The sequence below is a fragment of the Pagrus pagrus genome (genome assembly GCF_965226575.1).
Source record: "Pagrus pagrus genome assembly, chromosome: 3".
In the NCBI taxonomy this organism is placed as follows: domain Eukaryota; kingdom Metazoa; phylum Chordata; class Actinopteri; order Spariformes; family Sparidae; genus Pagrus; species Pagrus pagrus.
In genome coordinates, this window is record NC_140187.1 from 13,954,815 (window position 1) to 13,979,917 (window position 25,103).

The 25,103-nt window shown below is 40.1% G+C and overlaps 2 protein-coding genes across 3 annotated transcripts in view; one reads left to right on the forward strand and one right to left on the reverse strand.

Annotated features, from left to right (window-relative positions):
• syn2b (synapsin IIb) overlaps positions 1-25,103 on the forward strand; it is an 85,019-nt gene that overhangs the window by 46,190 nt on the left and 13,726 nt on the right. The window contains exons 3-7 of the mRNA XM_084349247.1: positions 1,394-1,485; positions 7,316-7,472; positions 7,716-7,805; positions 22,473-22,535; positions 24,187-24,329. Coding sequence (XP_084205373.1) covers positions 1,394-1,485; positions 7,316-7,472; positions 7,716-7,805; positions 22,473-22,535; positions 24,187-24,329 — 545 coding nt within the window. The remainder of the gene's footprint in view (positions 1-1,393; positions 1,486-7,315; positions 7,473-7,715; positions 7,806-22,472; positions 22,536-24,186; positions 24,330-25,103) is intronic.
• On the reverse strand, positions 8,412-21,169 carry LOC311255074 (metalloproteinase inhibitor 4-like). Of its 2 annotated transcripts, XM_084349249.1 has the most exons (6): positions 21,115-21,169; positions 20,610-20,930; positions 11,605-11,702; positions 11,018-11,132; positions 10,479-10,603; positions 8,412-10,190 (listed from the first exon to the last, which is right to left on the reverse strand). In XM_084349249.1, the coding sequence occupies exons 2-6, from the start codon at positions 20,746-20,748 to the stop codon at positions 9,993-9,995; spliced, it is 675 nt and encodes a 224-aa protein (XP_084205375.1). In that variant the 5' UTR covers positions 20,749-20,930; positions 21,115-21,169; the 3' UTR covers positions 8,412-9,992. The 2 variants fall into 2 exon arrangements, with proteins under 2 accessions (XP_084205375.1, XP_084205374.1); XM_084349248.1 differs by lacking the exon at positions 21,115-21,169 and having other exon boundaries at positions 20,610-21,057.

Sequence of the window (25,103 nt, forward strand, 5' to 3'; positions counted from 1 at the left end):
CCAAGATGGTGAACATGGTAATTTCCTGCTGAACATCAAAATGCTGAGATTGTCATGTGAGCATATAAACATGCTGATGCTTGCATTTAGCTCAAAGCACCGGAGGACCTCTAGCACAGCTGTAGACCATTGACTGTATAAGATACTACATAGGAGCAACTGTACTGGTAGCAAAAAGAAGTCTGATTGTATATAAACTTAAGATTAAAGTGACCCTACTTCTCACTTGATTTATTACCTCAGTATACAGTTTCCTAATGAGTTTATAAGCTCAATTGTAAGTTTCACGTCTTCTTCAATATGATGTTAATATTGTATATCATGGTCCCGTTTAGAGTAAATCTAATCAGGATATCCTCGCCAGCACCACCCACACATCCAAATATGGTTGCTTGCGGCTCCAAGAATCAAAGATGGCAATGGCTGCAATGCCAAACTCAAAGCTTTAAAAAGGTAGTCCACAAACCAGTGGGTGATGTCACATTGGATCGGCACCTGCTGTGGACAGGAAGTTTATCGAAACATCATGTCAGTCAGGAATTTGTGTTTCAGTGGTTTGCAATCCCATCTGTTTGTCATCCTCAGCAAAAAATATTTTTATGCTGTATATATTTAATTGGGTATAAATGTCCAACCACACTTTCAAAACCACCACTCCTTCAAAAGTCAAGTTACGCCACAATCTTGATATCATGTTAGGGTCACTATACATGTGCATGAGACACTTTGATTTCATTTTGGTTGAACTGTCTAAACTGCAAACCATTCTGCAGTACTTGGTTACTGCGTTTGAGATGACTGTTGTGTGGGGTTTCACACTGAACAGTTTCACACCTAATGGATGTTGACAGTTAAATTACAACCTCAAGCCTCACCACAGAAACGAGAATAGGCGGCAGAGGAGACAGGAGTCGGCAGCTATGAGTCACAGAGAAATCCTCACTATGTTTGAACCACACCAAAGACAGGCGTACGTGCAATACTTTACTTGAAAAACCATATGCCATATATTATATATAATGAGATCAGTCTCTAGTGCTCCTGCAAGGACCGTTTGTTTGAAGAAAGTAACTCTTTATTTAATTACAGTTTGTTTTGCTCAGAGTACAAGTCATCATTTCAAATGATAAAAAAGAACGATGTTCCTGGTATAAAAAAAATAGCTGTAATTATGACATATTACACATTATCCTGCACAATAACCTTGAACAGTGAGAATATAATCATCTGATATTCTGCTTCCTGGACCATTTACAACATTGCCCTTTATGATGAATGCAACATTTTCCGCTTAATGGGATTCATGTGTATTTGATCACCTCTGTGTCTAGACTTAATGTGTACAGCTGATGAAACCGTCTGCTTGTGTTCTGTCCTCTTTCCATCCTCACAGGCTGAGTTCTCAGAGGTCAACCTCGTCTCACATTCAAATAACACCTGTAACGTGGACATGCAGGTCATTAGGGGCGGGACTAAAGTGGTCAGGTCAGTACCTCGTACACTACACCTTCATACATACATAATTATGTTTCCATAACTTTAAGGGACATAAGACTTACATTCATTTATTGGAGAACCTAAACCTAACCTTACCCTTACATGTACCTTAAACCAAGTCCTCACCCTAAAGTTTGGTGGTTTACATGGGGATTGTGAAGGTAATGCCTGCACACTTACTCCGAGCCACAGAAGTTTTTTAAAGACATCGTTTCAGTCACACTTAGATCTTCATCGAGTCAAACTGTTTGTCTGAATTGTGTAACGTCCCCATAAGGAAAGTGAGTCCCCACAATGTGACTGTAAAGAGAGTTTTGTCCCCACAACATGAGTAATACATCTCCACACACACACACACACACACACACACACACATTTCTACCCTTGAGGACCCTCATTGACATAATGCATTCCCTAGCAGCTTACCCCAACCTCCACCATTACAACTAAATGTCTAACCCTAAAAAAAATGCAGTGACTCTGTGATCAAGATAAGTTTATTTTTGAGTCAAAACCATTTCCCAAACCTTTAATACTAATTTAACTACAGTTCTTTAACCTTTTGACAGTAACATTCATCTCAGAACACTAACATAATCTCACCTGCTATCCTACCAAATGGTCATCATCCCTGGACACTAAACTAAAGCAGAAATAACCCTCTTTCCTTACAGACGTTCCCTGCTTCAGACATGAATTTTATTATTTTTGGAAATACACTTGGTCCTCATAAAAAGGTATAAGTACCCAAAAGTGCTTCACCATTAACCCGCTCACCAGATCTAGGAACTGCATCAAATATCCTGGATTCGTAGCTTTATCCAGATCTGCATCAAAAGTTAATGTGGTCTTTTCTGGGCTAATCCTTCATCAAGTTTCATGGAAATCCATTTAGTGTTTTGTAATTCTTCTAACAAACTAACCAACCAACAAACAAACAGACCAAAACAGACGCAGGTCCAAACATAAAAACTCCTTGGCGGTAGGTAATTACAAGTCCACAATTAAACCAAAAACTTCCAAACAAAACCCAGCAAATTATCTCACCAGTGCCATTAGCACCTGTATATTTAAACTATTTTCTTATATTCTCATATTTTGTACTTAAGCCTACCCCTGAATAGCCGAGAGTCCTCACAACAATGTCGGAGGACATTTGGCATGAGCACAAACAGACTTGCATCAATTTTCAAACCCCAGCCCAGTGCTGCTGAACCATGTCTGTGCATCAGTGCATTAATTAATGAGAGTCTGAAGACCTTTCTGCGAGCTCAGACAGAAAAACCTCAAAACGTTCTTGGAAATAATAAAAGCACTTGTTTACTTCGACTTCTGATCAGTGGAAAAGGAGCAGAGGCGTACGACCACAACCATTACAACCCACTGACTGGCACAGTGGATCTGCGTCCAAACATGTGAATGGACTATAAGCCAGACAATAACACAGACCCACTGACACACCACAGACCACACTGACACAGACACCAGTGTCCCAGCTGAAGTCTGCAGTGATTAAGCAAGACTGTAACTCCCACTGCTCACCAACAGGAAATGAAGACGGCAGCCTCAGTCTGACAATTAACATCTCTGCCCTGTCATTACACTTTATGAGGGGTTGGTCCGCACATGCTCGACACAAACACACAGTGACCACTGCCTAAGATAGTCTGGATTCATCACAGGAGACAGAGTGATTCACCTTCACCTGTCGTGACTCTGTCTTTTCCACAGAGATATTAATCTTTTACGACACGTCTCATCTGAGCTCCTTATCGAGTAGACCTCCAAAGTTGCATCGTGTTCTCCGTCTCAGCCAAACATAAACTCGCCGTGGAGAAAAGTAATGAGTTCACAACATAATTCTCAGTCTGTCTTCTTGTCTGAGCTCATTGCAGGCTTCTCAGACTTTCTAACTCTGCATTTGTCTCTCTAATTGCACCGTGTCCATCGATCTCAAGTCAAAGCAGTGATTTTGCTCATTGCTCTGAATGTCAATGTGGCTAAGTAACCCTCACCCCGAAGAAGATGTTATCTTATCCAGACTCCAGTCTCAACAGGGTCTGCAGCTTTATTCCAATATTGTATCACTAATTATCTTTTATAAAGTTATCAATTTAAAGAACCAATATTGTGTAAAAACATCACAAAGATGAAACCAAACTATCACCTATGATTTATTAGAAATGTTAACAGTTTAAAAGTTATAATTCTGCAAAAAAGTCAATCATAGTAGTGTATGAAAATGGCCATGGCTCATTCGTTCCAACTGACAACATAAATCTTGGTAATCTGGTAACAAATACACAGTTTAGATCTGTTTTTAAAAGCTAAATACTTTCCTAAAACTGCAGGGTCTGTGAGCTTCACAGCAAAACAGTGTTGCACTCTCCTAAACAGCTGAAGTAGATAGGGACTTGTTTTAAAATCTAATAAAACAACCCAAAAAAACCCATAAATGCCCTATACAGCTTGTCAAACGAAATCCAATTATCCGCAAGCCTCAAGATCCAAAATTGATTAGAAAAGACGTTAGTTACACCCTTGACAAGCACTCGAGCTCATGCACCCACTTCAGACAGGGTTTGTATGCTTTTCTAATCAATTTAGGATCTCTGGGCCCCCAGAGACTTATGCAGATTACGCAGGACTAGCTGTATGGAGCCATTTTGTATTTTCTTTCCTGTTGTTTTTTTTTTTTACATTTTTAATAAAGTCCCCCATGTACTTCAGTTCTTAGGAGAATGCTGCAACACAGTTTGCTGTAGCTGTGAGGCCCCAGAAATGTTCTGAAGACCGCAAAACTTCACCCGACCTTCCATCAGCATGGCCGAGAAGATAATGACTTGATAGTGAACTTATCCTTTAAAGAATCGCTGTTAGAGTCCAGCCTGACAGATCCTCTAACATTGCTGTAGATTGTTAGTCTTGTTTCATCTACGTCTTCTGGGCATCGGGTTAAAAGTGCACGCTGGAAAAATCCAAAGTGAAAGCTACAGATAAGATAACTGTGGCGTTGGTGCAACACTGCTTCAGAGCATTACATTGAGAGTCATGACCATGTTGATCTTTCCAGCCTCCTGTCAGTAATGAAGAGATTACAGTCACATTAATTGCTGTGTCCTCTCCAGCAGAGTCTTTTTTAGTTTCTTGGAGTGTCTGATTAGTATGCTCGGTGCATGATGAGCTGGTGGTGGTCACACTGTGCCAGAGCTTTCTCTCTCTCTGTCTCATTTCTCTCACTCCTCTCTACATCTCTTTTACTCTGTGTTTTTTTCTCTCAGTCTCTTTTCTCACACCTCTCTCCTCGCTCTCTTTCTCTCTCTCCCTGCTTCTCCTCACATTCCCTCTCTCTTATACACACATTCGAACACAAAAGGGAAAAAATAACAGGAGTCATGCCATATCACCATCAACCTTTCACTGAGCTGAAATGCACTGAATATTGTTATGCCCTTAACCCGCTGGTCACTAATAGCTTCTGTGAGCTGCAGACCTGTTGTTTTCAGTGTTCTTTCTGCGGAGGTCGACACATTTTAAAGTAAAACGTAAAAAAAGATCATAAAACCTCAAACTTTTTTCTATAAACCTATGTACTGTAGACTCTTCTCCCATTTTCCAAGATTTGAATACCAGATTCTTCAGTAGAGTTCATTGTAATGTTTAAAATAATAATAATCATGCACTTAAGGTGAATCGGTTGGTCAAGCACAACGAAAATGCTGACTTTCACTAGGAAACAGGGAATGTACAACTGTCTGCCGTGTTTTGTTGACCCATCTACCCTGACTTCCTCCTCTGATGCAGTCATAATTACTGCAGCTGCTGGAGAGCCTTGTCACTTGTGTGTAAACACATGTTGTTTTGAGGCACTTGCTGAAACGATTGATGTTCTCATTCTTCTTTGCAGGACAGTCTCCTAATGTACCGTCATGTAGGAGAGAGCGATGCATCATGATTTGACTTCTGAATACATTTTCATGACCTCTAACTGTGTTGTCATCACGTACGTTAAGACACAAGACAGTCTTTAATGGTAAATAAGAAATTATCTGAAGTTGATGAGACAACCACTGTCAGCTACAGAAGCAAAAGCAGAGAGGAACGTGATCTAATGTCATGATCTACACTGAGAAAAGTCCAAAATTGTGTACAAAAAATTGAAGGCGACAAAAACTGGCAACAAAAAGCAGGCAAAAGGAAAATACAAAAGTGATACAAAAACTGAGAACAAACCACAAAACCACAGGGAACAAAACAGGAACACAGAGAACACATGAGCACCAGGGGAACAGGCTCAGGAGATCAAAGAGACACGAGGACGAAAGCAGACAAACCAACAAAGAGTGAGGGAACAACGCAGGCGTAAATACAAACTAAAGTAACGAGGGGATGAGGTGCAGGTGGAGAGACGCTGGGAACAGGGCAGTGCTAACGAGGCTGGTGTGGGACAGGTGTGTGGGGGAGGAGCACAGGAACACAGGAGGGAAACAGAACAGGAAGTAGAAAGTGACAACAGGGCACAAGAGGATATAAGTACAAAATAAAACAGGATGTCAACAAACTTAAAAACCCAAATATGACACACATGGCGCAGGCAAGCTAACCAATCGGATGGACTCACTTTTGTGCAGCAACAATGACAAACATAGCCAGTTTCACTTCACTTGATACTTTTTGGGGTTTGCTTGACATTTATGTAATAATGAAGGACTGGCAACAGTGAACACTTGGAAACCAGTTCTCCAAAATCATTCGAAGATTATTTTTAACATCGTTCCTAAGTGGTATTTTGATTTACGGCCATATATCTTTATTGAGTTAATCATTACTGACTAATGCTTACTGTTATACTAAGTAATTTATTAAAGCATGAGGGGTCAATGCTTGTTTTGCTCAAGACGGACTGCTCAGTTTTGCGCTCCAGATCCTCAGCTCTCTGTCAACTTCTTGCTGTTTGAAATAAAAGTAAACACAGAAAAGTACAACCATCATCTGAGCTGATGATCTAACTCTTGCTAAACTTTGTTGTTGCATCAGAGGGAGGACATGACATCTCTCTAGAGGAGTGCACAGTTTTTGAAATCTTAGCTGAAACAATAAAGCTTTGTGGAGTGTTTCTCAAATCTATTTTTTCAATGGTGAATATCAAATTTTTCAACAAAACATGTGAAAATCCTACATGAATGATGCTATTAATGCCATGGACACATTTGCCAGTGAGAGAGCAATGCTTGTCTAATAATTTATAATAATACACAGGATTTAATAGTTTTAATGAAGATAATGTGGTCAATCAATAACCCACTTAAAGCTCTACTTACCATCACATTTCTTCATTTGTGTAATATGCCAGGGAAACTGATTTATCAATCCAAAACAAAGTGCTTAGTGAAAATCCTTCACAGATGATGAGCTATTCTAGGACGAAAAACATTTATTTTCTTCTTCGTCCACTTTTAGTAATTTAAGAGGCCAGAGAGGCTTATCCTCCCATCAGCAGCCTCAGTGGAAAACACAAGTATACTGTCTTTCACTTGTGGCCATATCAGTTTTTCCTCTAGTGTCATCCCTTCTATTTCATCCATGCAGAACTGCCACGAAGTGTCATGTAAAAACATCTGTTTTTCAAATCAAATACCCAGGCTTTGACCCTTTTACCTGACACCATGAAGTGACTCCGACCAGATAAATTATTTACATTTTTGTGCACACAGATACTATGTTGGGAAATACTGCTTTAAGTAATCAGAAATAAATGCATTCTTATCTCAGCCTTCCTCATTTCTTCTCTATCCCTCCTCTTCTTCTCTCACACCAGGTCTTTTAAGCCCGACTTTGTCTTGGTGCGCCAGCATGCCTTCAGCATGGCCCAGAACGAGGATTTTAGGAACCTGATCATCGGTTTGCAGTACGCCGGCATCCCCTCAGTCAACTCTCTGGACTCCATCTACAACCTCTGCGACAAACCCTGGGCTGTAAGCAGTTTCAGCAAAACTAATTTACACCTACAACAACCCGCAAATCTGAAAAGATGTTTAAATGGAGCTTGCAGCTGTTCATTTAATTTTAATTAACTTCCAGGATTTTCTGTCATTCTCATTTGACTCTCTACAGCTCCAAGCACAGTTTAAGAACATGGCATTGATTATATAAACGATGTGTCTGTGCAAATTGCAGCTGACTCTCTCTTGCTGTTTTTTCTCTTCCCTCTCCACCAGTTCTCCCAGCTGATCAATAATCAGAAGAGGCTGGGCTCAGATAAGTTCCCTCTCATTGATCAGACTTTCTACCCCAACTATAAAGACATGGTAAGACCTTTTCTTTTTGTAAATGTTTGCACATTTTGTCAGTTACCCTGCAGCAAACTCAATCCTCCAAAACACCGGCTTCTCAACAATCGACAAAACGTCTCCATTAATGATCTTTCTTGGGATTTATTTGTTTATATTACTGGGAGTTTAACGGTTTGTCTTGGGGCAGTGAAATGTTCTTTAAAAGCAGGAGACAATGCTGTTTTAGGACGCCCGTAATGAAGTAAAATATCATATCTTAATTAGAATTATTTTCCAAAATGCAATTTATTGTTTATATGAGCAGATTTAGCTGCTGCTTGAGGTTACGGAGAGATTACAAAATAAGACTTATATAAAATAAGTTGAAAATTATAAGAAAATAAGAATGTTACGGCTTATTTGCTATATTCACTTGAGCGTTTATGAGGTACTGTATAATATAAATATGTAGTATTACAAATATATACTGTTCTCTGTAGACACCAGAGTCCTTTTCACTTAACAAATGTGCTCATACTTTTCTGTCTTGTTAGAGATATTCTGTCGCAGCAGGAACCCTCAAAAAATCTCGCTAAAGTACAGCAAAGAGTATTATTTTCGAAGAAAGAAGAATAAAAGAGCCACACTTTTCAATCGAGACATTTTATATACAATCTTTTTTGGTACATGGAAATAGAAAACTCTATTTAGACAGAAACAGAGACATAAATACAAACCCAAACAATTCTTTCAGTATAAAACAAACATGAAATTGTTTGATAACGCTTCACTAAAGCCACACAGTTATTATGCGTTATTATCATATCAGTCACGAAAGTCTAAATTATTCATATATTTAACATGTGTCAAAATAGTATATTTCAAACCTGTCAAATAACTGCACTGTGCAGCTAAATTTTAATATTTTATTGTCGAACGTCATCCTGATATAATCTTTAAATAGTGGCTCAAGTGATGTAATGCATTATAATCTGTATGACTTCAGTGAAGTAATCCAGTAACAAGACAGGGGTCAATTCAGATTTGTGTCTTTTAATTAATGTTGAATCATTATATTAAATAATGCCTATAAAACAACAATTAAATCACTAATTACAGCTCATCCATGAACATCAGTTATCTCTCTCTTTGTTGGTTAACGTCTTGTGCCAAAGTTTTTACTTTCTTTTCTTGAAGAGAATTGAGAATTGAAGAGATTGCACTTCCTGTTTTACCGAGTTAAAAAATAAAAGGGAATTGAACCTTGTCCTGTTACATCATTTCCTCGAAGGAGAGGTGGCTTGGCGTCTACAGGTGGCAGTGCTGTTGTTTAGGCGCTGGATTAGATTTTTGGCACAGGAAATAGTACAGAGTTCAACCGAGGAAACTAAACACACAGAACCACAGGGTGACAAATTCTATGCTATAAAACAAGATCCGGTTAGCCTTTAAAATGTTAATTCTCACTGAAGTACAGTATTTACATTCTGAGTGTATAAACTGTGATGATTTAGATGTACAAGAATTACGGTCAAATATAATTAATTGGTCAGATTTTGTCAAAATACAATTAATCGGGGAATATCTGGTTTTGCTTTCTTTAATCTATGTACAGTGCATTTTGATTTGCATGGGACAGTTATTCAATAATATATAAAGGTAAAAATTCAACACCAGAATGTGTGGGGGAGAGGTGGCAGTCCTGCCGTCTACCTGCAAACATTTAGTGCACAGAAGATGTTTTTTGTTAAAGTATGTGAAGTACATTTTATTGTGGAATTGTTGGCAGCTTTTTCTTCCTGTTGTTTAACAGTAAACTAAAACTTCCTTCGGTAAATGCATAACCTAAATTCCTACATAACCTACTGTAAGTTATGCATAAACAAAGATGAGGCTCAGTATTTGCCAAGGTTATGCATTTACAAGAAAACTATTCTTACTCTGTGGAAAATAGCAAGTGAAGAGGACTGTGCGAGAGTGAATAAAAGACTCAGAAAAATGTTGAAGGCCCCTGCACTTTATAAAAATGGCCAGTGCTGTAGAAACCATCTGAAATCTGCTAAGAGAAGCTTAAAGTTGGGTTTAGCTCCCTCAAATGTCAAAATCAGCCAATTCTTCAATGAAATAAGTTGCTACTTTGCGCGCCGAAATTGAAAAGCATAAGCAGGAAATGTTTGACTTTGCAGGAGTGAAATGCAGTAAAATGAATGTCGGGATCACAGGTCAAGGGTCAGTCATGTCCAGGAAGTCTTTCTCAGGTGGAGGTCCACCCCGGTACCAGCTGCAGGTAGTGTCAGAGCGGCGGATGCAGGCGTACTGCCGAGCCTGCTCCCCATTTAGACTGTTGTCCAACAGCCAGTCAGTCCACAAGCACTCGTTTTCTCCTGTGGACGCACACGGCACTGTGTAACAGGTGTTGATCTGAGGAGAAAAGAGTCTTTGGTTCATTTGTTACTCCTGAAGTTAGCCTCGCCTGTGTTGTGAATAATGTGACCATTAGGGTGGGGAAGATTGGAAGGAAAAGGATCACAACATACTTGAAATTGTGTTTTAGCAAAATGGAAAGAAAATTTGCACAAGGGGAGTTGAGACGTGTGACCTTTTTGCATTATCAGCTCTGTTGTTTTGTTTCTTGAGGCATCTCTCAGACAGACAGAGCGGGACAAAAGATAAATATGTATGAATAGGGAACGAACAGCTCTTACTCACTCTGCATTCACAGCCCATCTGGTATCTGTAGTTGAGATTCTTCTTCTGTGACAGTGACAAGTTGTCCCAGGATTCTACGAGGTCACACTGGCCAATAGAAATTCTCCCATCACTCCACATACTTCCTGTTTCGGGACATCACAACACAGCCACTTAAATGTCATCTTTCATTCTGCACATCAAATGTTGCTGTATTTAACAGCCTATATAAATATTGCAACAAGAGCTGAATGCTTGACTGTTTTTTCTTTATCGATCAGCTGATTATTTGTGCTAAGCTAAGCTTGAGAGACATGAGAGTGATATTGATTTCTTCTTAACTCTAAGCAAAAAGGCAAATAGGCGTGTTTCCCAAAATGTCAAATCAATTCCTTAAGAGAGAAAAGCCATTTGGACAAAAAAAACCACTCTGCTGCATATTCCTACTGAGAACAACACCGAAGTACTGATTTAACATTACGTTAACTTTACGTGCTAACTTTTCTGCTGCTTTTTTCTAGTGAAAGTGCAATATATAAACTGACCATAGCACACTGTACCTGAGATCAGATAGCCTGCTTTATTGTTGGAGTCCAGTTTGACGCCGCACAGCGAGGAGAATACCGGAGTGTACACGTACTGGATGTCCTTGGCCTTGTCAAAACCTTTGAACATCTGCACACAGAGACATTCAGAGAGAGGAGAGCATAGAGGGGAAGGTATAAGTCAGGTCTAATATAAATTGCATTCAGTATATATGTTGCAGCAATGTATACAGGAATAATAACAGAACTAGAAACACTATTATATCTCAAATACATGTGAAATCAACAAAAAAAATGTAGAAATAAAACAGGTTGTAAATCAAAATATATACATTTTGGATATTTAGCAAACACTCTTATCCAGAGCATCTTATAGTTCTGATCAGTAGCCACAATGTCAAGTGGAGACTCTTGTCTTGCATTACAATGCTGTCAACCCTAGACGGATTGAAGGCATCTGAGCTGATGCAGCCAATCAGAATTTGTTTACTTTTCCAGACGGATCAGCCAATACGCGCATTTATCACCCAGCTTTACACAGCAGCATAAACAGCAAGAAAAAATGATGCATGTCTGCAGCAGCAGCTGTCCAGAGATCTCACCTTGATCATTTTGATTTCGTATTGGATCATCTTCATGTAAGGTGAGGAGCTGTTGCTAGGCGACACAATCTTCTCTCCAGAGATCTTTGCCCTTATCACTGTCAAAAAAACAAAAAGAAGACGAGAAAGGAGGATTAAGATTAATTGAAATGCCAAATAAGTACAAGAAGCACGATAAGGAGGTGATTTACGTGCCAGAGACAATGGAAAACATGCTGAATTATGCATGTTTATGATCAATAAATTAGAAGCATTTCCCTACTCTAGATAGATAGATAGATAGATAGATAGATAGATAGATAGATAGATAGACAGACAGATCCTCCTCCTCCTCCCTCCTTTTCTGTCGTTTTGCTTGTCACTCGTCTTTCTCCCCACACAGACAGTGTAGCAGTCCCTCTCAGTAGTGATACCGGATGTGTCTCTCTTCTCCTCTGGGAGGGAAATCAAAACCCACATGGAATATCAAGTAGCTCTCTGCTTGCACACTCCCATTAATCGACTCCACACACACACACACATTTATTTGTACAGTATATACAGCACTAGTACCACACGACACACACGCTTACTCAAGCCGCACCATTTTTGGCACAGAAGCGACTTTCACATTATTTTATCCCAAACTGTAAGTCGAGTAGAAGTAGCAGGATAGCTGGTCTCTGGGTCTCATCAAGGAGTTGTATAATTGTGGACATTTTAGCACTATTAGGCCGACACTTATACTATCACTAATGTTGTATGTTTTATTCACACAGACCACACTATCAGCATTGTGCCAAATTAAACTGTATGACGACAGACTTCCCTGATTCAGAACTACTTTTTTCCTTCCATCAAATTGCACTTGACATCTACATTATTCATGATGTTAACTGAGAATTTAATTTCACTGTCAAACATTTCCTTTAAACTAATGACACTGCTGCAGCTCAAGCAATCAAACATGATTACGTTTATTATTATACTAGCTTTTGTTCAGATTAACTGATATCTCCGATCCAAACATCCTACACAGTGACTGTGAACATGGCAAACAGCTGCGTCGCCAACAGGAAAGGAGGTTTGTTTATTAAGAGTTTGGATGGTGGTTTGTTGTTTTTAGCCTTTCCAAAACCAGAAAATGAAAGAGCAAAACTGTAAGGAATTTATTCAGTGGTGTGTTTGTCTGCTCTAAGTATTAGCATGTCCAGTTTACGAGCTTACTACCTACAGTAGTAACACAGAATTATGTTCAAGAGCAATGGTATTTCATTTCATTGTGGGATTAACATAATTTAAGCCCTGTTTATGACCAGCACATCCACGATGGGAGCCGGTTGTGCATGCAAGGCTACTATAGAGTTCAGGGCAACCCCCAGGAAGAGCGTCAGGCCTTGAAGCCAACTTTTGTAGTGGCCAAATCGTGTAATTACATCATTACGTGATGCACGGTTACATGCTGGCATTCCGACATCCCAAAGTTCCAACATACCGCCATTCCGAAATGTCACCATTCCGACATACCGCTATTCAGACATGCGAACGACAAAGTTTCGTCCAGGCATTCCGACAAGGCTAATACTAACCCAACCTATAACCGTAACCCTAACCTTAACCCTTTGAAAAGATGTGTCGGAATGGCAACATGTTTAAAAAACGAAAAAATACCGCCATTCCGACCTTAGGAGGAAAAATTTGTCGGAATGATGGGACGTTTAATTAAAGGTATAAGTGTTGCCATTCCGACAATTAGGGCCTCATGTCGGAATGGCGACATGTCGGAATGGCGGTTGCCCCCCGTGATGGACTGGGACCCACAAAGACTTTTTCCATAAGATTACACTGTAAAAGAAGTGGCTGTTAAACAGTGGATATTTTTTTTTGTGTCACAACCCCGCAAAATGACTTGTCTGACTATAATAAGTTAAGTCATTTTGGTCCAATAAAATTGGGAAAGTCTAGAAGAGTCGCAAGATTAAATCATTTTATTTCTATTCAAGTTAGCCGGGGGGCTTAACCGGAGGTTAGCTGGCTCAGTCGGCAGGAGTCACTCTTTGGGCCGCACAACGAGGAAAGGTCGAACCATTTTGGCTCCAATGTGCCACTGAGCAGCTTCATAGGAAGGTACGAGGCTCCACCTCCAACACTGTGTCCAGATTTTAATGTAACGTCCTTGGTTTACGATGATGTTAGCATCTCTGTTCTGTTTAATAAATTTGGGAAAGTTTACATTCTTGCGACGCAAGGCTAACTTGCTATCTGCTACGTTCATTGGTCAGTCTTCAACATAAAAGCCTCGTAACATTAACATTGAAACGTACTGTGTAAATATATGAACAATAAAGCATACATTTAATCCGTCCAAGTAGGCCTCTGTTAGCTAAGCTGTTATGTTAGCATAAAACAGTCTACTCTAACCAGGCTGCTATAGTAACTATAGCTCTAACATGAAATACAAGAACAACAGTGTTTTCTTTACTTCCATTAACAGATGGGGATTCTAACGTTTTGTATGATACACACGCTGTACTTTAGCACTATGTCATGTAACATAAGCTGTGCGTTCAAATGCACATGTAAGACACATTTACAGGGTTCTCATTTTAAAAGGATTCAGTTGGAAACATTAAAAAAATCAGCGACAGACAGTTTTCAACCAACAACGTTTGATTAATCGGCTAGCTATCTACAACTTATGATGTCTGCTGGCAACAGTCGTCATTTCAGCAGAGAAACTCAAATGCTGTGTATGAAATCAAGGATTCAAAAGAAAGTGGAAGAAAAAACATTGCGTTATTCGGGCTACTGTGTGAAAAGGTTAAGCTTGACAGGCAAAGCAACAGTATCTAAGGGAGTCTTCGAGTGAAAACTATTGGTTTTGCAATAACTACTGCTATTTTTTTGCTGATTGCTTGCATGATTGCATATCATTGTTGTTTGACCTGGTGAGCAGAGACGATTTTCAATAAGATGCCTGTAATGCCCATAAACACTGCTGCATAACTGTCACTTCTCCTCTAAAAGAGAGAAAACGACCGCCTGTAGATGCACCACAAAGACAGAGAAAAGCTACAGTATAATAGAGAGAGAGAGAGAAAGTGTGACCCAGCACCCTGCCTAACCCTCACCCTCTCACGCAGCTACACACACCACCCACTTATTTTTGCATTTTCTCTCATCACATAACTACACCACAATGGTGTGTGTTGGTAAGAGGAGGAGGAGCTCGCTGTGCTCTGTGAAATTGGTTCAGGAGAAAAAAGAGCCAAACACGCCAGAAGATAGAAAGGCAGGCACATAAACAAATATATACAGGCAGAAATTGAATTCACTACTTCGCCCACAGCGAGACCGCCTGTTCAAGGATCTTCATATTATAGAAAATGTCAGAGAGCACAAAATGCCTGCTTGGTATAACTTTAATATACTTCATTCACTGCTTTATTCGTAGCCTGAGGCTCAACAACAGCGTGGCAGACAACTGAAAACATGAGAGCTGCATCCAACAGAAATACAATACCGTTGCAGATAAAATGGCGATCCAAGTGAAGTAGAAATCATCTCTTCTCCTGACCTCTAACATGTCTAACAAGTAAACATAAAACGTGCACCTGCACATAGATGATCTGTAATATCTTACAATACACATCACAGTGTCTGACCTCAGAAGGACACACCTGCCGGTAAGCTCACCTACACACATGCAGCTGTGACCTTAAAAATCCAGGCAAAGAGTTGGAGCTCACTCCCATTAATTGGTCCGTCCTACTGCTATTAAGTAGTACTAGTATAATAGGTCGTAGTATTACAGTAGTTATGATGTAACACCAAACTAGTAAGATACATTAAAATGCTGCTTAAAGTTGCACTATGTAGTTTTGGAGAGGAAAATTAAATCAGAAGCGGGAAAATCTTCATTGATTGATTTTATTGACTCAATAACAAACTGTCATCAAAGGACAAGCCAATTTCAGATGTCTTTACTTTCTAAGGAGCCATGTTTCTAGCGTCAAACAGTGTTCTGGGGACCTTATTTCCCTCTGAGGACAGCTTGTTTATTCAGTTATGGAATCGGCCAAACAGTTATTTTTACTGTATTTATCATAAATATTACCTCTCTGACTTTGATTTTCATTCCAAAACTACAATGTATCAATAATCAGCGCTCCCGAGTGAGTCATTTAACAGCAACTGCAATCATTAACATCATGTGTTAACTTAAAATGCAGTATTGGTTGCACCTAAGTAATGTGCTGTGCAACCACTATACAAGTTAGTCTGGTGCCCTGATCATTTATTACTCAACACACACAATAATTATGATGCATTTTGCTTCCCTGATTTCCATATTTCATCTAATTAGAGCCTGAGGGTGTTTCAGGCTGATGCCGAAAATAGATATTTGAGAGTTTAAAAACAAAACATCAGCCGGTATTGAGTTCTTTATGCATAAAATCACAGCATAAACATATTGATGATACATACATATTGATAAACAAATCTTAATAAACAATTTTGACCAAGAAATGTACTGAGCAGGACATTTCATTTGTGCTGCAATTATTTTGTTTCTTATTGGGCGACATATCAACCGATATGATTAATTTGATGATGGCCAGTAGACTCCACAAGAACTGCTAATTTACTTCTGTTTGAGCATAACCCCACCCGAATATATACATCGACTACAGGTGCGTATCGGATTTATCAGTCTAGCTTCATTATTTTTTCATCGTGGTATTTGTCTTTCGTACCACTGCTGGTTAATGGTACTCAAAAAATGCAGCAGTATCTTTTTATTCTCCACCTCAACTCTGATTTCACGACTGACTGACACAGAAGTACACTGTACAAGCGATGGCTATCACATTATTGCCCTCTTTGTTCGGTTCAGCTCTCTGATCTGCACTTCCTTCGGCAAGAACAATCATATCTGCGAGTTGATGAAGTGCTTTGGCAAATTAGCCGCCCCACTTAAATCTCCTCTTCTTGAGTAGAATAATGAGACTGTATGTGGGTTGTTAATGATAATATAACACCAACACATAACCATGCTCTGTGCAAGGATCAAAAAGTTGGGAGTCTAAGCATTGGCTGCAAATCAATGCAACATGGAGGAGGACAGAAGTTGATATAGTAAATAAACCCAGAATAGTACAGTTAATTACAGCAGATCAGTGGTTGTAAGCATTTGTTGAGAAGCTGTGTGCCCAGTCCAGATAAAACGGAAAAACCTGGGATGGATCACCTTCAAGGCAGTATAGTTTTCAAGCAAAATTGTACATTTTTAATTTATTTTACTGTAGAAATAACATGAATTAACTGAGCAGCGAAGCTCGAGTTTGTTGTCTCTACCTAAAATGCTTCTCTTGGCCCAGATTTTCTGAAATGTTTACCCCCCACCTCGACATCTTTGAACTGCGCAGGCTAGGTTACCCACTCAATTCAGTTGCTGCAGCTGTGTTATGAGCAGGAATAAGGACAGGCACGCCTGCGGAGTGAAAGTGGCCGTGCATCTGCCTCAGAGCTGCATAACCAAAGAGAAATATTGCAAACTTGTACCATGAGAACTGATGTAGTAAGTAACTTCCCCCCTCCCTGATGAATCGGCACCCTTGTCATGCTCACAAAGCTGGACTGTCAGCGGGCTTTCACACTGATATTGTTAGTATGCAGACCATTAGACCAAGCCTATAGACATGGAAATGAAGTGGGGAGAGAGAGGGAAAGAAACAGAGAGAGATGGAGTAGGCTGTGTTGGCATGGCTTGGCCTCTGTCCAACACTCACACGCACACACTCGCACACACACACAATCTCAAATACACAAACATGGCAAGGGAATCGTCGAAGGTTTGTCCAGATGGGATATTACTCAGATGTACAGCTTTATTCAAAGGGCTCATCAACTCTGACAGCACTGTCAGGTCAACTGAAGGCCACCACCAGCCTTTGCTTAGAAAACAACCACTTTAATCACAGACGCTCTTAGTGTAAGCGAGGGATTTGTCTGATTTGTTATTCATGGGTCTAAAAAGTTTCATCCTACCTGAAAGAGGCCACTGACTCTTGTGTCCATTCAGCGGTGGACTCATACATTTAAAACTAAACACAGACCCGAGCCCCGAGCATACCCAGAGGAAATGGTATCTAATTACAAAAGACCCTGCGGTTAATTGACTAATTGTGAACACCCGCTTATGCCTGTCAAGCTGTCCGTTCTTCCATAACATATTTACATTTACATTTACATTTAGGGCATTTAGCAGACACTTTTGTCCAAAGCGACTTACATAAGTAGTTTAGAAAGATGATAGTCGCAGACTAACCACTACAAATGGAAACAATCCTTGAATTCAAACAGAGAAAGACAAATAGTTTCTAAATTCTGGGTAGTAACCATCAATTCTGCCTGTTGAAAACTGTCTCTGGCATGTTTAATTCTTGCTATGTAGCTAACTACTTATGATTACCTCCATGAGCTGGTTGAAAACTCCACAGATATATCGGTATCGGCATACATGTTGCCCGATATGTGCCAATATGAAAACTTTCTTTCGTGAGATAAAGATGCTTGGGGTCATTAATCATTATTAGTGCACTGATGTCCTTTTAGACTGTAAAGTTTGTTGTTTAACTGTAAAATATCCTACCTTCATATCCTACAATCTTTTCAGTATGAAAAATGTAACCACACCCAAGAGATGTTTTATGTGTATAAACGTGTATATCGGTTGATATACACACGATATACTTCGTAATTTCGGTATCAGTATTGATGAGTACTGGTCAGGATCTAGTCTTAGATATGCACTTTGTGGCAGCATGTATGATATCGTGCTAAAAGACTGACGTGAAGCAGGGTTGCTTTTGAGCTGCAGAGTAGAACTAGTTAAAGCCAGTATTCGATACAGCACGATAAGGGGAAATTTAACACCAAACTGCAGCACAGAAGTTATGATAGTTACAAGATTTATGCTTCATTGTTTGTAATTTCAAACTGTATGTTTCTCTTTAAAAATTGTAAGAGAAACAGTCACTTTGAAGTGACTGTGTGTAACATAACACTGTCTCGGGTCACGACCAACTATGATGGGGTCGTCGCAGTGTTTACTTCCCCGATTCAAGACATTACACTGAAATGACACTACAGCTGAAACTTCTGATAGTAGCACTGAGAACTGACAAGACTTTTTCGAACATAACGTGTAATCCCACAAAATGATGTAGACAGTAAATGACCTGCTGCTTGGCCTTGGAAGTATGGCTTCGCTAATGTTGCTTTGTTAATGTTGCCACTGTGGGATGTACGTTAGTTAGTCAAACTAAAAAAGGCCCTCTTCAACGCTTCAACATGTAGGGAAATCCAAAGCGTGACAGAGCTGCTTTAAATAGTTACAGCTGCTAAGCTGTGATTGGACAGTTGCTGTTTGAGGGAGGTTTTTAGTGAGAACAAAATGGATCAACGTTTGCTAATGCTTGTTTCAAAGACTCTTATGTAACAATTGTCACACCACACACACAGGGGGCAGCATGTTACCACAGTAACTTCTGCTGACTGTAGCTGCCTTTAGCTAGTTAGCCGTGCAGCTAGAGTGGTATTACGAGACAGGACTAGCCGGGACTAGCTTGTTAGCATGCTAACTTCAGTAGATATCTCTGCAACACAACACACAGATGTCTTTAACATGACGTCAAAACTGTTATTTCTTCATATTCTGTTGATCATTATTTCTTACATATTGTACAATTAAGTTCCAGTTTCTAATGCTGCCTGCACGATTTAGGCCTACATTTGAGTAGCATGCACCAGGCATTTATTTTGTGTCTTATGTAATGAATGAAAACAACAGAACAAAAGACCAAAAGATGGTCATGAAACTTGCTACACCAGCTCGGACCAGAAAGTCTAGACTGAGATCTGGTTCAGGTCCAGGCCAGCTCAGTGTCAGGCCTGTAACAAAACCTTGCAGTTGGAGAAAACAGAGTAATCATACTTGCAGGACCTCCATCTCACTCTTTTATGACACACTTCACATGTTAAACTCTGTCCTAAAAACACTGGCCCAAATACCCTCATTGTGTTCTCATAACCCAGATCTAATTTGCCGTTATGACAGTTTCAAAAACAGGCCTCAGCCTCCATTTCATACTGACATTTCTGAGACACATCTTCAGTACTTGGAAGGAGCCGACCCTCTCTAAACGGTAAGCTGGGTACAAACCACTTAGAGAACAAGACTTAAATCCCCTAAATGCGATTTCTCCTTCTACTTCCTCTTTCTGTCCGTCTCTCTCTTCTGCTGGAGTGTAACCTTTGACAGAAGCACATACTCCAGCTTTCCACAGTCTGGAGCCAAGTACTCAAAGTCAGAGCAGAGTGTTGGTTTTGGCCTGTGCTTAGACAAGAAAGAACTGGATGATGGGGGGTGTCAGGCAGGCAGACAGAGAGACAGACAGATAGATAGAAAGTAGGCCGGGGCCACTTGGCGCTGACTGTTTTTTAGGTTTTGTTTTTCTGAGAGCAAGAAGACTCAATTATGCAACTACAGAAAACAGATAGCAGACTAGCCTGTTTTCACATAATAATACAAAGGCTGATTGATCTTGGTATATAATCCATTCATGATCCACCACACTAATATTTTATGTACTGTATAAAGTGCTTTAATAACTTTTTTGACTTTTTTCTCTGCATAAAACTGCTCATTTCTATGAATTTAATTGGGATGAAACACAATAATAAATCCACATTTTTTCAATTTACTACCATGAAAAGCTCAGTCCTGAAGCTCTATTGATTAGGTCATGCCACAATAGGCTTGCACTGTAGATTGACACTGTTACAATCACAGAAAATATAATTAAGCGCATCAGTAAGCCAAATCATTACAATTTCTCCTATTTATAAAACCCCCTTTTGCGTTATTGCATATTAAGTTCTTTAAATTCAGCAGCTCTAATATCCTTTAATTTCTCATCCGAGTCAACAGAAACCAAACTGCTCTTTAGATATTTACTCACCGATCTCAGCACTGCAGAAAAGCTGCTGTGGGTGTGCTGGGTGGCAGCTACATCCCTCCACAACTTCCTCCATGCCTGCACCGAGCAAAAGAAGCACCCAGAGCCCCAGACACGCACTCCGCTCCTGGGACATGGCCATGACGACTCTGACCGCTCCAGCACTCGATAAACACTCAGCAAACCTCTTCTGATCCTGTTAAGTTCCGCTGGGAAAGCAAATCAGGCCGGCAGTCAGCAACTAGGTGGGGGTGGGGGTGGTGGGGGGGGGGTGAGACGGTTGAGTTGAAGTAGTGAGATGAGCTCTGCTGAGCTGAAAGGCAGCTGTGGATAGAAAATGTTTTCATAAGTTTAAAGAACACCTCTGAATTCAAGCTGGAGCAAATTAGTTGAGTTGGAGGGAAGGCTGCTGCTGCTGCTGCTGCTGCCACCTCTCTCTCTCTCTCTCTCTCTCTCGCTCTTTCTCTCTCGCCCCCTCTCTCTGTAGACAACACACAGAGAAACTTACAATAGTTGGATCCCCTCACACTCTGGTCTTGAATGCTGAGAGGGTCGCACACAGGGAGCCTCTTATGTACTCAACAATTTAGGGACAGCCTCCTCAAACGCAGAAAAAAAACTACCATCCTTTGCCTCCTCTTGTACCCTCTTTTGATGTCCTCCCTCTTCTCCCATTGGCTGCTGTGAGTGTATTCACGCAGTTAGTCATGAAAACTTTGAGTGATTAAGGTATTGTTGGACAGGTTTGTGAAGCAAAGATTAAAAATGACCTTTCCCCACTCAAACAATGCTTTTAAAAACACTTTCTTTGTAGAGTGCTCAAGAGTGTTGTTGTGCTTTTCAGATGGAGCCGTGTGATCGTCTTTGCAGCATCTGAGCCATAAAAGCGCATCATGATGTTGAAAGTTGCTGTCGATTCGTGTTTAATTCACACCCTTTTAGTGGGAAATGGAGCAGTTTCATGTCAGGGCCGCGCATCTGAGCGTGTGTCAGCACATCTGACGGAGAAACTACAGTACAAAGAAAACCTTTAAAGAAAAACAAATGAAATAGCGCAGAGTTACATAATCGTTAATCATTTGTGAATCAGTACCAAACAGAGCAGAGGTCATTCTGTTTCAAAATGTCTGAACAAATATCCTCTACCTGCATCCGTGTTTGAACTTCATGTTTATTTTACCGTGTCAACACGCCCACTGAGCAACACAACACAACACATCTTTCTGTTTCCTGTTTTTAAAGCTGCACTAATCCGTGTTTTAATATCAGTGATGGATCAAACAACTACATGTAGTAGTTGACCCTCTTTCTCCTTCAGCTTTATGGAGCGTTTTAGTGACTCTCAGCTCGTTGTTTTGGTTCTATGGCCCTCAACCTTGCTGTTGTGGTTCACTCTCATATTTGGTTTGAGCAGCATCAGACAGCTGTTGAACTAACTGCTCAGCACCGAATGTCAGACGGACAAAGTTAGCAACTAGCTGATGTACATAGTGGAGCGTTTAGAAGCTAACGAGCCAGATATTTCCCACATTCTTGGTCGGTCTCAGCCGAACCAGAGCAACGATATCTGCAAATATCTGACTTAAGTTCGTTGAGAAACACAATTTCAAATACATGCTAATTGTGCTCATTGTCTGCTGGATGTGTGAATATACCTCAATACCAAACATATGCAAATAAAGAAGATATTCATTTAATCTTAATAACGAGTTTCAGTGGTCATTTTTGGACCACGAAGGCGACATCATCTACATAGATCTGTGAACGTGCTCCAAATAAACACTTGTTTTTCACAGCAGGGATTTTCCATTGTGCCCGTGTGTTGGTGTAACAGCTGTAGTCACTCCCTGCTCTATTATTTTACAGATTACATCACCAAGTTTCCCAGTAGTGGTGAAGATCGGACACGCCCACTCTGGAATGGGAAAGGTAATGTTGCTCCTCTCCTCTTCAGCCATTCAACAGCTTGCTTACTAACTGACAATGCTGCTACATGAAGGATCTGACCTCTTGATATCAGCTAAGAGTAAAAGCAGAATTTTTGATCAAATGATAGAGACATCTCACTGTTTTATCTTGTTTGAGTGGAAGACACTTTCACTTTAGTAAAGTGGGGTAAATGGCTGCATGATGGACGATGCCCACCCATTAGACTGTTGCATCATTTGACATATTGCCATTGGAAAATGCTTTAAAGTCCTTCTGTGTGCCCGGAGATAGTTGAATTCTTTATACTAAGCACTAAGCGCTGTCCGGAACCACAGCGTTTGTAATGTTTCCCCTGACATACACTCCCAGTCTCTGTTATCCTCTCATCTGTCTTTCCTAATCCTTTCCTCCTTAAAATAACTGCACATCATCTCTTCTTCTCCTTCAGTCCTCCTTTTCCCCTCTCATTGATTGACAACTGTGTTAAAATTTTCTGGGTGGAAAGTGTTTATCCTATTTCCACCACTCCTCATCGATCCACCACACTTCATTCCCACCGACCTGCTCAATCTGATATTGTGTTATCGTCCACTCTCTCCGTCTAACCAAGCCTCTTATCAGCCTGGTCCTTTTTACCTTCCTTTATCCTGCCATCTCATCTCTGTCACACCTGTATTGTGCTACAGATGCAGCTTTTCTCCCACAGAAATCCCTCTTTTATGTCTGTGTCAGTGCTGTTCCCTCCGAGAGGAATAGTTTAACAGACAGTCATTTATGATAAGTACTGGGGCAGAGCACAAGTACAATCATTTCCACTCTGCTTTTTGATTAAAGTGGGACATGGCACTTCTAGGACTTTGACAGCGGCCACTGCAGTGACCGTCACAACATAATTTCATCCATGTAGTCATTAATTAGATCTGCAGACAGTATTTAGACACTAGCTACAAATGCAAATTACAAGCAGAATGTCACTCAAGGACAAACTACTCACCTCTTGTACATGCTTGAAGAAAGAGTTTGACATTAAGTTATTTGAGTTAGACAAGAAGATTGACACCGCTTTGATACGTGTACTAATAATATGCAGCTGGATCTAGCAGGTGATTAGTTTAGTAAAGTCTGGAAGCAGATGGAAACCGCTAACCGGGCTCTGTCCCAAGAGAGTTTGTTCAATTTGTTTTTTGTAGGTATTAACAAAGATGTAATGTGTTTATTTGTGAGCTTTAGAGGTGCTGGCAGGCAGATTTCTTTTACCTTTGCAAAGCGGCAGGCTAACAGTAACTGTTTACTCTTTCTGCTAGTCTTTCTGCTATGCTAACTGTTAAGCTAACTGTCTCCTGGCTGTTCATCTTCATGTAATATACAAAAGGTATCAAACTTCTCAGCGAACTATAAGCAAGAAAACCAACACTGAAGTATCTTTTTAATAAACAAGTAATTTAACAAACAACAAAAAAAAGTAATTAAAAAAATGACCAAGTGAAGAGACTGTTATTTTATCCTTAAAGCTACAGTATGTAGCTGTTTGAGGACATTATTGCAAGTTGATAAAACTTTAAAAAAAAATATCCCTGTATTGGAAAACAAGGTATATAGGCCAACCTTACTGTAAATTATTGGTGTTTCTCCATGTGTAACTCTTCTGTAGGTCAAAGTGGACAACGTGAGTGACTTCCAGGACATTGCAAGTGTGGTGGCCATCACACAGACCTACTGCACCACAGAGCCATTTATAGACGCCAAGTACGACATCAGGGTCCAGAAGATCGGCGCCGACTACAAAGCATACATGTGGGTGTTGCTCTTACTCCTTAATTGCTCTTTATATTGTGTGTGTACATATGAATACTGTACAATTTGGCCTTAACTTATATTTTGGGCTCAGGACAAGTGCACCAGGAGGTGACATACATATGTCTGATTTAACAGAGCATCAGCTTAGCAAGGTGACGTAAAATCCTCAATTAACCTTTAAAAAAAGGGGTGTTTTTCTTTCATGCATGCCTTGGGTCATGCTTTGACTCATAGACTGGCAACAGCCAAACCCAAATTAGTCAGGACAATTATCACAAATTACTCGCCCAAAGTGGAAATTGGCCGGGAAAAACACTTGCAGTAAGGGTGAGGCAGTTGAGACAGATTTATAAGGTTCCCTCACTGACTGTTATTGGACGGTGTCGTGAGTGTTGTCTCATTCAGAGCTCAGAGCTTCCTTCGTCATTCTCATGCTCCAGTTCTGCTTTCAAATGATCTGATTCATAAATGACAAAAAAACAAGTCATCAGTAGCCTTGGGGACACCATCATTTCCTGAGCTGCTCGTCATCAAAACTCTACAATGTCAAAGAAAATGCTGCTCGTCTCTAAAGCTGACACACAGGTGCTACAACATCATATCTTTGTGACAGTAAGCTAATACAAACTTATTATAACAGGGAGACAACAGTGCCATCTTGAGGCCAAACATTAAAACACATCACACATGCTAAATACCTGCATCTAGCGAACCTCGAATAAAAATGTGTACCTTGCATACCTTGCGTCTTTCGCGACCCTATGGACTTTT

Bases quoted from the DNA above. Each gene is read 5' to 3' on its own strand.
- LOC311255074 (XM_084349249.1), bottom strand. From the start codon at position 20,748: ATGGCCATGTCCCAGGAGCGGAGTGCGTGTCTGGGGCTCTGGGTGCTT. The intron at 11,133-11,604 runs GTGAGATCTCTG...CTCTGTGTGCAG, and splicing joins ACGAAATCAAAATGATCAAG to ATGTTCAAAGGTTTTGACAA. The intron at 10,604-11,017 runs GTACAGTGTGCT...GTCCCGAAACAG, and splicing joins AGCAGGCTATCTGATCTCAG to GAAGTATGTGGAGTGATGGG.